Source organism: Rhinolophus ferrumequinum, chromosome 18 (genome assembly GCF_004115265.2).
Source record: "Rhinolophus ferrumequinum isolate MPI-CBG mRhiFer1 chromosome 18, mRhiFer1_v1.p, whole genome shotgun sequence".
In the NCBI taxonomy this organism is placed as follows: Eukaryota; Metazoa; Chordata; class Mammalia; order Chiroptera; family Rhinolophidae; genus Rhinolophus; species Rhinolophus ferrumequinum.
In genome coordinates, this window is record NC_046301.1 from 46,299,010 (window position 1) to 46,312,354 (window position 13,345).

At 40.4% G+C, this 13,345-nt stretch overlaps 1 protein-coding gene across 1 annotated transcript in view; it reads left to right on the plus strand.

Annotated features, from left to right (window-relative positions):
• Positions 1-5,342: 5,342 nt before the first annotated feature.
• Positions 5,343-13,345, plus strand: part of CPE (carboxypeptidase E) — a 94,143-nt gene continuing 86,140 nt past the window's right edge. The window contains exon 1 of the mRNA XM_033135094.1: positions 5,343-5,957. Coding sequence (XP_032990985.1) covers positions 5,651-5,957 — 307 coding nt within the window. The 5' untranslated portion in view covers positions 5,343-5,650. The remainder of the gene's footprint in view (positions 5,958-13,345) is intronic.

The window sequence follows — 13,345 nt, forward strand, 5'->3', positions numbered from 1 at the left end:
AGAAGATAAGAATATAAGAAGAGCAAGATTTGCCAGCTGTCCAATACAGTTGTCACTAGTCACATGTGGCTACTTAAAACATGCACATTGAGCACTTGAAATATTGCTGGTCTGAATTGTGCTGATGTGCCATAATGTCAATTGCACAACAGATTTTGAAGACTTAGCATAAAAAACTATTTCATGAATACATTTTATATTGATTACAAGTTAAAATGGTAATATATTGGGCTAAGCAAAATTATAATTAATTTCACCTGTTCCTTTACTTCTTTTGACACAACTACTAGAAAATTTAAAATTACATATATGGCTCACATTATATATTTGTTGGGCAGTATTGTGGGAAGGTCAGTAATATTGGGGTGGCCACTGAGATACAGAGAAATTGGTACAGGGTAGAGTTGTAGAGAAACAATGATAAACCCTTTGACCCATATTTAATTTCAGTTGGTAATTAGATATTCAGGTGGTGATGCTTGTAAATAAAGTGCTGTCTAGCTGATTCAAGCATCACATACAGAATGCATTTGGTTGTTACCTGTCTGCTATGGTACATATTTATCCTCTTAACCAATACAACTGGAACAGATAGTGGGTTGATTAATGCAAAAAAAATCAATGAAAGAAGAGAGTCATAAAAAATGAAGCATACAAGCACAATTTTAATAATTTATTTAAACTTAAAATGTAAGCATATACACATCCATTGATTGGTGGCTAGTTGTAGGAACAGGGCCTTTTTACCATAATGCATTTTCTAGCCTTACTGGTTTTCATTTCTTTAAAGTAGAGTGACAGGTTTGTGAACCAGTCTAAGAACAGAATCTTGAGAGATTTTTATGAGTTTTCCTCCGTCCTCCACTGTTTTCTCATCTATACCTAATTCCATTTAAAAAATTCAAGTATTCCCAAAAGCCTTCAATTTTTTTTCCACTCTTGCCTAAAAATAGGTTTACCTAATTTTTAATGAATTACACAACTACAAGTAACAGTGGCGTGAACATTTTGGTGACACACCTGACTGAGTCTTGGTAGGCACACAACCCAGTGGTGAGAGAACTGTCAGAGCGGCCACAGCCCTGGGCAGGTACATGGGCCTCCATCCATCAATGCGCCTGAGTGTGAACGGAGAGATGGTTACGAGGAGGTTGGCTAAGAACATTTCTGCAGTGCTCACCGGGAATGACAGGCATGGGTGTGTGGAGTTCAGAAGGTAGGAGGAAGGATTCTGAAACAGGAATGCCTGGATGGGGCACTGCAGTGGCCAGTAAGAGGGTACCATGAGTCAGGAGATTGTCCCAGCAAGGAGTGAAAGGGCATAGAAGCCTTCTGCTTTTTGAGTGCTTTTCTTGTGCCCACTCCCTTGCCTGCAGTATTTCACGGAATGCTCATGGTGTTCCTCATTTTCAGATGAAGTCATCGAGCAGTTTCCTGAAGCGATAGACCTGGGGTTAGAACATGGTTCTGTCAAACTTCAAAACCAGTCTCTGAAACCCAGTGTTCCTCCAATCTTCATGTGCACCAGACTCACCAGGAGAGGGTGGGGGTGGGAGAGCTTACGCAAATGCAGATTTCCAAGCCCCGTTCCCAGAAAATTGGATTCAATTGGTCTGGAATGTGGCCGTGCTCATGTGGGGATTCTGACGTAGGAGGTTCATGAGAAGTGAATGACAATACAGTATTGCCCCTGGTGGTAACTTCGGGGGGGGGGGGGGCAAGCCAGAAAGGGAGGGAGTAATGCTGAGTGAGAAATGGACCCTAGACTTGGACATAGCAAATTGCTGGAGCCGGCTCATACCAAACTACAAGAGCCAATTATTAAAATCGGAGGAATTTTATGAGTCGCTTGTTAAACACAGCCATTATTTACAAAAAAAAACAAATTACATAAACTTGCAATTAAATACATTATATGAAGAAAACAGTCAATAAAACACAAGTCATCACTTCTTACTTATGTTGCCACATTTTATTATCCTCTGTGTTCCTAAGGTTATTTGTGTCTGTTGTATCTGTATGCGGGAGGTGCTACACGTATTAGTTATCTAGCGCTGCATAACAAATTACTCCAACCACAGCAGCTTAAGACAGCAAATATTTATTGTCAGAAAAGTTTCTGTAGGTTGGGAATATGGTTGCTGCTTAGCTGCGTGGTTCTGGCTCAGGGTCTCTAATGAAGTTGTAGTCAAGCTGTCAGAGATGCAGCCCTCTCAGGGTTTGGCTGAGGTGAAGGATTTGCTTCTGAGCCTGCTCACACGGCTGTTGACAAATTCCAAAGTTGTTGGACTGAAGATGTCAGTCCTTTCAGGCTGTGCGATAGAGGTCTCCCTCAGGTCCTGCTATGTGAGCCCTACAATAAGGCAGCCAACTTCCTCCCCAGGACAAGTGATAAGAGAAGGAGAGGAAAGGAGGGAGGGAGGAAGGGAGAGAGAGAGAGACAGAGAGAGAGAGAGAGAGAGGTGAAAGCTGTAGTCTTTTAATAACCTAATTTTTGTAGATAACATCCTATCACTTCTGCTATATTACGTTCATTAGAAGTGAGTTGCTAAGTCTTGCCTACACTCAAGTGGAAGGGAACTAAGCACCCTTCTTGAAAGGGAGGAGTATAAAGAATTTGTACGTACCACCACACCATATGAAGTATGCTACTGCATCTGTCTTCCCAACGCCATGCCATGTTCAGTGATGTCACATTGTTAATTTAAAACCAGCCATGGGAAGGGTATTCACACCACGGAAATCAGCACGCTCTAACAGCCCCTCTCACATGGCAAAGCGCCTCCCCAGAGAGCTGAGTGTTAAACCTTTCCCAGCACACTAATGGATAGATATAGAGCTATGTGTTTACAGAGGTTTTGTGGAGCAGAATGAGTTTTAGACAGGGCTTTGGAAGGAGGAAATAAAAGATTTGAGATGTAGGAAGAGATTGTTTCTGGATTTGAAAATAGTAAAGGTAATGAAGGAAGTAAAGGTTTGGGGAACTTAATAAGCCCATACAGATGTCCAGAAGTGATATGAAAAAATGGTCTCTTTCTGTCTTGCACATGCATAGTTGAAAATGTGGGTTGCCTACTAGATTTAACTATAAATATACAAAGTTAAGTGCATTAGAGAATTGACATGCAAGATTTCCTATCTAGCAATCATGATCGGCATATAACTTTTTATATAATTGCCTATGAAGTCACAAAGAAGTAATATATGCTCCAGCGAAGCTGACCTATACTTAAAATAGCCCAGAAATTCAAAGACCAAGTTTTCATTCCTTCGAACTGATTCTTTGGTGTATGTGGTATGCCCAATAATAAGTGAGGAGCTTTGTTGTCTACCAAATGAGCAGTATGGTTTTTTTTTTCAAAGAGAAAACTTCCAGAATTCATAGAATTTTACATCTGAAAGAGACTTTAGAAAACATATAGGACAGTAGGTATTTCCCGAAGTATTTTTGTCAGTCAAACATCAAAGTCAGAAACACCTGATATTCTTGTTAACACCTGGAACCTTTCAATACCTGGAACCCATCTCAGACGTACTGCATTGCTGGGGGCTTGGGAATTTGCACATTGTACAACTCTCTAGATGATTCTGCCACACTTAAATGAATGATCCAATCCCAACCTTTCATTTTATAGATAAGAGAAGCAAACTTCTAAGATGCAAAGAGATCCCCTTCAAATGAGACCATATAGCTGGTAAGGATCCCACCCATTGAAAAGAAAAAGTAAAAAAACAACCCCATAAAATTGAGATTTGAGAGAAAATAGAAAACACTCTATTTAAAGAGACAGCTAAAGGGCAACACAGGACTTCAATGAATAATATGTTGTTTACGTGTGTAGTTACTAGTTGATATGCCCCACCTAGCCACAAATGAGTGTGGTTACCTTGAACTGCTAACATGAAAATCTTAACCTTCCACTTCTGACGTTATTGGTTTTTAGCTACTCTGTTCTCTTTTTCTAGGTTTCCAAGTTGCTCTTTTGGGCTTGATTTTAGAATCATAATTATAACTCTGGTTTCAAGCTTCTGGACCATGTAATCAAACAGAGGGTGGTCATAGTGGAAAATATAGTTCTTAGCTCTGCCTACATTGACAGGGAACATGGCAGGATTCCTGAGTGGCATACCTTTATACTGGCAGCTTTCCCCAAAATACCCCCAAAAGGAGATCCGTGTGGCTGTGAGAAATGTAGACAGTTGGAGGGGTTGAGAAGCAGCTTCTCCAGCAGCACTTTTTTTTTTCCTTTTCATCCAATAAAGTCATTTAACTTTCTGGATCCTTTTCCAGGAGAAGGTTTTTTTATTCAGTGCAATGCATTGTTAGGTGGAGAAAGAGCAAGTTCAGGAAAAAAATGTGAAAAACTACCTTGCAAGGTGTTCAGTTTTTCTGCTTGGTGGGAATACCCAGTGGATTATTTATTTATTTAGATTTGTGCTGTTCTTGAATCCAAATGGCACCCTCTTCAGAATAACATCTGCCACCGAGTTGCTCCAGGAATATCAACCCTATCTAAAGGCTGGATATTTCAGACTGTAAATGATTTTCTGTTTTTATAGTAACTTTGAGAGGGAAATGGCGATATCCCGCATGATCCTAGTTTTTACTGTAACAGGATTTAATCCTTTTATTTTTTTCTTAGAAGAAAGTTCTCCAGCTCCAGTCAAGCCTTCAGAGGATTGCAGTCCTGGCCAACATCTTGGTTACAACCTGGTAAGAGACCCTCAGCCAACCCAGGTTAACTGCTCCTGAAAGATTTAATCTTAACACCAAACTAAATCCTTTGTGTGGTGCGCCCCCCAGAGTTGTACTTTGTTTTCTCCAAGGATATTACAGAGAGGTATTGGTACAGGCATTGCCCGATGACACTGTTATATCTTTTCATTTTTTTTCTGGAAGAATCAGGAATGTGTATACATAGAATTAAAGACAGTATCTGCAAATTTATAGAATGCATTTTTTATTCTCTTACCCTTCTAACTTGAAGTGTTCTGTTTTCCAGCTAGACCTTACAATAAATGAAAACCCATCCTTTGGGTTTGTGTGTGGACTATCAATACCGGCATTAAAGATACGTTATGGGGAGAAGGCAAGTGGCTGACAATATTTCCTTTTTGTTTCTTTTTTCTGGAACATTCTCTAATTGGTCGTGAATCAGGATGGAAACCTGGGTAGGCTTGGAATAGATTCACTCACAACCCAAGAGCATTTTTTCCATAGGCAGTGTCATGAGTCTCTCAATGACAACAACGTCCCCACACCCACACCTCTGCTGTCATTTCACCTGTGTCATCCCCAGAGGCATTTGGCTTTTGACGTGGTTCTGAGCCAACAGATAACGCCAGCAGCCCTCGCAGATTACCATGGACACGGCTCTCGGCGCCGAGGCCCCTCCTCGCAGTGGTTTCTCCTGCAGCTCCCCTGGGCTCGGCGGCCGGTAGTGCAGCCCGCCCAGCAGGCTTCGCCCCTCTCCTCTGGGTGGCCCCAGCGCTCGGGCTGACACTCATTCCACCCGGGAAGGGGAGGCGTGAGGAGGCTGGTGCGGAACTTGCCGCTCTCCCGCAGCGCGGTCCTGCTCAGTCCCCGGGCCGGGCAGACAAAAGAGGCCGCCAGCGCAGAAAGGCACAGGCGGCGACAGCAGCAGTTGTGATGGCCGGGCGGGGAGGCTGGGCGCTGCTGGCGCTATGCGGGGCGCTGGCCGCCTGCGGGTGGCTGCTGGGCGCCGAAGCCCAGGATCCCGGGGCGTCCGCGGCGGGCATGAGGCGGCGCCGGCGGCTGCAGCAAGAAGACGGCATCTCCTTCGAGTACCACCGCTACCCGGAGCTGCGCGAGGCGCTGGTGTCCGTGTGGCTGCAGTGCACCGCCATCAGCAGGATTTACACGGTGGGGCGCAGCTTCGAGGGCCGGGAGCTCCTGGTCATCGAGCTGTCGGACAACCCCGGTGTCCATGAGCCTGGTAAGGGTGCTGCCACCCCTGGGGACGTCCCAGAGAGCCGCAAAGGGTTGGACTGGTGGCTGTGGGAGAATGGGGGAAAGGTGGGCCCAGGGGTGCCATGGGGAAAAGGGCATCTCGGGTAGAAGATGGGACGTGCAGGGAGGGATGGAGATGGGGATGAACCTGACCTAGAGCGCTGTGGTTTGCCGGGTCCCAATCTCTGCTGTCCTCCTGCCCTCCCCCACCCCTCAGGCCACCTTTTGGTGAGCTTAGGCCAGAGCGGCTGGAGGGGTGGAGGTAGGAGCACGCAGCAAGCAAATCTGCGGCCCGCCACCCCAGCGGTCACTGTCGCTGCTGTATCAAAGACCAGAGGAAATAACGGAATCCTCAGGAAGAAGGTTGACTTTCTTTACAGATGAGAGTTGAAAGCTAAGATGCAGAAGGCAAGGACTTAGAGGAAAGAGGAAGAGTCATTTATGATTTGTGTCCTAATTTCCAGAGGACCAGCTTATTGGATCCTGCTGTCTCTGCATAACCGTCTCTACCTGCACATGTGTATTACTAGGTACACGAGCATGGTGGGAGCTCAGTGAGCTTTAAGCATATTGACAATTTTGGGTGGTGGTGTGTGCAGACATACAGGTCCTCTTCCAAGGGGGGCAAGTGGCATCTGAGAGGCACTGGGATGTTGAAACTGGACAGAACCTTTTTAAGGTTCTGCTTTGGCCACTTGAGATGAGTGGTTTGTGACTAGGTTTTTATTTCAACTGTTGTGCCATCTTATGCTTCTTTCTCCTGAGTATGTTAAGGCACATTTTCATTTATGTTAAATGTGATTCATTTTAAAGAGGTCTTAAAAAAAAAACTGTGTTCGGGGCTTTTTTTTCATTATGTTTCTGCTCTTTGGAAATGCTATAACTCTTCAGACCTGGTCTTCTAGTAGTAGAAGTACTGTTAAGGTAATCGGGGCTAATTTTTCAAGGAGATTACATGAAAGCTAATGTTAACTTTCGTTGTCTTGTTTCAAGTGTAGAAGTAAAATTCTAAAGTGGTATCATTGTGAGAATGGGATATGCTTTTGAAAATGAAAACAATAATTCTTTTGCTTGAAAATCTGGAATGTATATATAGTCCGTCAAGATTTCCCAATCTGTCTTTCAGTTTGTAAGCTCCACGAGGTAGAGGCTGCCTCTAGCACCTAGTCCAGATTCTGTACACAGCAGGCGTTCAGTACACATTATGAAAAGAGAAAATAAGTTAGTCATTTGCTGAATAACACAATGTTTTAAAATAGAATGTTCTATTCCTCATAAACACAAAAAACACATATGTAATTTATTTTATGAAGGCAAACTCAAAAATGCTTTGTACATTATGTGCTTTATAATTTCTTGTTAAATGAAATGAACTTTAAGTTAATGGTATTGCTTAATAATAGAATACAAAATGTCTATCCATTGTATTTTTCAATGTAGAAATAAAGTATTATGAACACGAAATAACCACAAGGGTGATTTCTCCCTCTACCACCTTTTAAGAGGAGGTAAGTAAGTTAGAAATCTTCAGGGAACTAGTGTTAAAGAACAAAATTCAACTTGAGTTAATTTCAAAGATCTTATTGGCTTTGTTCACTGATTCATGAATCAGGCAGCATCCAATCAGATAGACAGAAAGGAGCTCTGAGGAGCTGTACAAAATGAGAGATTTTTATAGGCAGAAGGGAACAAGAACAAGGAAATTACGTTAGGCAAAAAAGTGGGTTGGTTATTGTAAGGTTGCTTTCCTTTAGGGGATATCAAGGGACTAACAGGCATATTACCTAACTAGTGCTGGTCAGGCGATTCCTGATTGACTGGTTTAAGATTCCATTTCTGGAAGAGCCAAAACCATAATTAAGTCTCGGGTTAGTGATGTGCGGCTTAGCGAAAGTGATTTCATTTTGGGCCTGTTCTATTGTTTTTAACAGTAGTAAGTGGAGAGGTCTGACCAGTATATAAATTTGGTAGTACTTGTATGAATTAACTTTTTAAGGAAGTTTTGGGTAAAGGAAAGAGTTCACCATTCTTAAATGACTTTCAAATTCCTTTTAGATGGAAATATTTTAAGAAATGAAAAAGGAATATCCGTAGTTATTCTGAAGTAGAAATAGATGCTTTCAGTGTTTTTGCGTACCTGCACATTCTAGGTGGGTCAGGTTCTATAGGCTGTGCAGTGATACGCAAGATAGTCCTTCTTCTTTGGGGAGATGGGAATCGGGAATTTGAAGGATAGTGTAAAAAGTACTTAGGGCTGCAAGAATGTTGTGAGAGGATTGGAGAAAGGAGTCCAGAGACATTAGATCAGGGGGGATTTGGTTATTGAAAAATGGATGACAAGAAGGCAGGGAATATATTTACAGAATACCCAATATTGAAATTTACGACTTCCAGTGTAGCTCATATAAGATGTATGTTTTAACAGAGCCCCTGCTTTTGAAAGAGGGCACCTGTCTTATAGCTATTTTCACATTTTAAGTCCTGTTTTTTCTTTGAAATAACATTTCTGATTAAGCTAGTAGGAAATGATATTTGGCGTAACAAAATTCCTTTGCTTGACTAAAACCTTGATGATGTTGTCCATATTCATTTTATCTTCTAGCAAGATAGAGGTATCAAGTTTGTTAGTTTACTTTATCTAAATTCTTTTTTTGATTAAAAAAATATAGCTAATGTGTAAGGATTTAGTTACCATTATAGATAGACTCCCCAAACAAACAAAAAAACCCCCCCCACATACGAGTATACACACAAAGCCTTTCCCTGTCGTAGAACAAGAGAGTGAGAGGTTTACTTGGTTAGAGCAGAAAATTACGGACAGAAGGTTTTTGCTGACACCGCCAGCTCTCTTCCTGAGCAGAAAGAAGTAATTATCATCCTTGTTTGGTACCAGGTTGTGGGCTGAACTTGAACTTATCTCCTGAAAACGTTCATTCTCTCAGATATTCTACATTTGAATTCATCAAAAGGGAAAGGAAATCTCATTTTTGAATTGATCAGTGAGGCGTATCCCTTCTCATTCAGTCATGGCACCATGGGACTCAGCTTGGTTCCTGACCAGCTGAATGCTGGGTCTCAGTTATCATTTTGTGTCACTTCGGAGGCCTGCAAAAATCTTTTGGAGGAGGGTTGTGGATATCAGCCATTTTCAGAACTGTGAGTAGTATGACACCCATCTCATCTCTTCCCATATCATGAATCTGGACCCCGGATGTGGGGCTTGGATGAAGCCTGGGCTAACATTGAGTCTGTGCTTGGACTGGCCTCTTGGCTGATTTTAGGTGCCCAGGGGAGTTCCCATTAGTAGATAGGAAACCTGCCAGGCCTGATCATGTTCCCCAGTTTTCTTTGTTTGTTTATATTTAAAAAATATGTCTACACATAGGGACTCATGTGCTTAAATCCAAACATATGCTCTCTTAGTCATACATCTCCATCATTGCAGTACTCATTAAAAAAACACAAAAAACCTTTTTCATTTATGTCAAAGCAATGGAATCCGTATCCCCAGACCACTCTTCCTAGAGTTAGACATGAGTTAAGATTAGTTTGTTTAAAACACTAATTCTTTTACATGTAGTTCAAGATTTCTCTTGGGGAGCAAATCTGATTTATAACTAAAATGCTATCTTAGAAACATTCTTTGGAGCATAGCGTTTTCTCTCTCAAAGACTGGAATGTTATTTTGGACCTATTCCTCCCAAAATCTGTTAAAATTTAAAGTGTATGAGTGCCAGTATGTATTTGCCAAATATTGTGATGGAACATTTAATGCTGGCAAAATTTCTATGTAATAAACAAAAAAAGAAATGGGGATTTTGCTTATTTTGTATGGCCTCTTTTCATACCAGATTAGTATGTATTAGTGGGAAATGATTATAACTGAGTAACACCTTATAATAGGTGGTTATAGATGTTAGATTCTGGAGAAGGATCTAGATGTACCTTATATGCTCAAGAATTATTTTTATTTATTTTATTTTTTAAGAGTATTTTTATTTTATTATTTTATTTTTTAATTTTTTTTTAAGAGTATTTTTAGACCCGAATGAGTCAGTGCAGCTCTTGCCAGCAATAATGTACTTGATTGACAGATGACTGGCTAATGGAAGAGAGGAAATTGGGCTGGGCCCTAACATTATATCCTATGCTAAAACAAAATAGGCATCTTTCTATGGAAGGGATTTGAAAGAAGGGCAAAGGAATCATCTGGTAGCATCTTCCGTTTTGGCACAGCATAGGGATCAAATCCCCACCTTTATAGTCACTTCTTTTGGGAAAGATATTTTTGACAAATGCAAAAATAGTCCCTGTAAGGGGTGACACATAACCCAGCTTTTTCCTGAGTGTAGTCAATGGAACATGAGTTCAGCTTGGTTAGATAAGTTAGATAAACAAAGATAAACAGCTTTGTATACTGCAAGACTTAGATGCCAATATATATTTCAGGTCTCCAAGTTAGATGTGTACTATATGGTATTTGCCTACCTTCTTTCATCATGGAAACTTTTTTTTCAAGAAGCTTATCTTGGAACTACTGTTACACTAGTTTGAGAAACACGGCATTAGACCATTATCTTTCATTATCATATTACAAAGGATTAATTTGGTAATTCTTTAGCAGAGAGACTCATACAGGGAGTTCCTCAGGGGTGGCACGCATGTGTTTTCCATTTTTGCCCGTAAAAACTGCTAGCCTAGTGATTTATGTAGAGGAAGCTCTTAAGATATGCTTACTGAATTGAGAACATGATTCTGAGGCAACAGGCATAGGTCAGATAATTTTGATTGGAGAGATTAAAGTAACAAATGCAATCCAATTCTTTTATTATTAAGCAGTTTCATGTTCTTAACTTCTGTTTACCGTATTTCCCCAAAAATAAGACCTAGCCAGACCATCAGCTCTAATGCGTCTTTTGGGGGAAAAATTAATATAAGACCCAATATTATATTATATTATATTATATTATATTATATTATATTATATTATATTATATTATATTATATTATATTATATTTATTATAGATCCAGTCTTATATTATAGTAAAATAAGACCGGGTCTTACATTAATTTTTGTTCCAAAAGACGCCTTAGAGGGTGGTCCGGCTAGGTCTTATTTTGGGGGAAACATGGTACCTCTTTTTCTTGTTTATAAAATAGGAATACTTTAAAAACTTGTACCTCAAAGGGTGGCTGTGAGGCCAAAGTAGTATAGTTTATAGAAAATAATTTAATAAAGTTGCTTGTATGTAGTTATGAAGATGGGCTAATTTATTAATTTTCTCCACTTTTAGTCGGTTTGGAAAATGTGCTCCATTGGCCTACATTCATTTGGAGAAGGCTTCCTTGGCTGCGTCATCACATGAGACCTGCCGAGCGCTTACCTGTTATGATTTGCTTTTTTAGTTTTAGGTGTACAAAACAATGTGATAGTTAGACATCTACACCCCTCACAAAGTGATAAACCCCCAACATTCTACTACCCCTGTGACACTATATATATATAAATTTAATTATAGTTGACATTTCCTATCATTCAGCTTCAGCTTCAGGTGTACACTGCAGTGGTCAGGCATCTACACCGTCCATGAAGTGGTCTCCCTGATAAAACAAGTGCCCATCGGACACCCTACAAAATCTTTACAACACTACTGATTATATTCCCCAAACTGACTTTCATACCCCGGGGCAATATTGTGACGACTAATTTGTGCTTTCTAATCCCCTCACCTTCTCCCCGATCCCCACCCGCCTCCCATCTAGTAGCCATCAGTTTTTTCTCTATATTTCTGAGTCTATTTCTGTTTAATTTGCCTATTTATTCTGTTCTTTAGATTCCACATATAAGTGAGATCATATGGTATTTGTCTTTCTCCGTCTGACTTATTTCACTTACATAATATTCTCTAGGTCCGTCCATGTCTTTGCAAATGGTAAGACTTCATTCTTTTTTATGGCCGAGGAATACTCCATTGTGTAAATGTACCGCAGATGGTTTTGCACAAGCCCCTCTGATAGCCCTGAAGGACTTTTCCCCTCTCATCACTGTTTCCTTGTTCACAAAGGTTTACCCTCTATTGATTTTTAAAATGTGGGCCATCCCTGGTTTCCTTCTGTTTGACATCTTATTTTGCTTTATTCAATGGGAACATTGAAAGTGTTCATCATTATTTGAGAATGTCTTTTGGTTGTTTCTTCAGGTTACTAAATAAATCTAGGGCAATTCCAACATTTACTTTGGCAAACTAACTTATTTTCCTAAACAATGGATCATGAAACTGCTCAGATACTGGCTAATTTATTCTTTTATTGGCTCAATGTGAATGAATGATCTTTGAAACCTCCTTTGTCATCCTCCCTAATTTTCTTACCCACACTGGGATCCTTTCTTTGTGTTTCCATAGGTCTTTGGACATAACAGTTTACAGTATATGCTTTGATGTCAGGGGACCTGAGTTCAAATCCTGTCTCTTCCTATTTTTAACTATGTGCTGTTGGGCAAGTCACTTAACTTCTAAATCCCAAATTCGTCATTTACGAAATGACAATAATGTGGTGATTAAACGAGGTAGTAAATATAAAGTTCTTAATTCAACATGTGTCAACAAGAATTCTGACCTCTATTATGGCATTTTCTATTGTTGGTCTAAGTGTTCCCACTGTAGATGGTGAGCTTCTTGTGGTCAACGACTGTGTTGTGTTCATTTCTTTATTCCAAATGTCTGTAGTACTGTGCTTAGGACATAGTGGCCATTCAGTGAATGTTTGTGGAATAAATGAAATTTCTCAAACTGGCAAAAGTGTGTGTCATAAAACAAAGCCACTTTGAAGACCACCGTTGACTTTATGCATGCTAGAAGCATGACAACAAGAATGGATAGAAAGGGTGCTTTTTTTCATATGTACTTATATTAATGTGATGCATCCATTTCGCATAATGGAGAGACCCACTGACCACATGTCTTTTCGAGATTCTGTGATGCACTTGCTGTGTGTGCTGACTGTGAGAACTGCACTAGTATGAGGCTCGTTTCACTTTGCCTCTTTCCTCTTGAGACATTTTAGAAAGTTAAACTGCGTTCTAAGTGTGAAATAAAAGTTCTAAAGGTAATCAGTAAGAGTTTACTTAGCCAAATTTTTGACCTGTTAAAAACCTGCATGAGCCCTTAGTGTTGCATACTAAGAGCTGTGTGCTGTTTTGAACATTGAGGTCTTGCATCTCTAGGTTTTAATTTTCCCTTCCCTTGTGAAACAGTATTCAAGTCAAGCACTTGAAAGTGCCATTATAAGAGGAGGTTTTTCTGAAAGGTAGTTGATGGGTCAAAGCGAGCTCAAATTTGAAGCATGTTTTAAGATTGCTCTTTCCTTCCCAT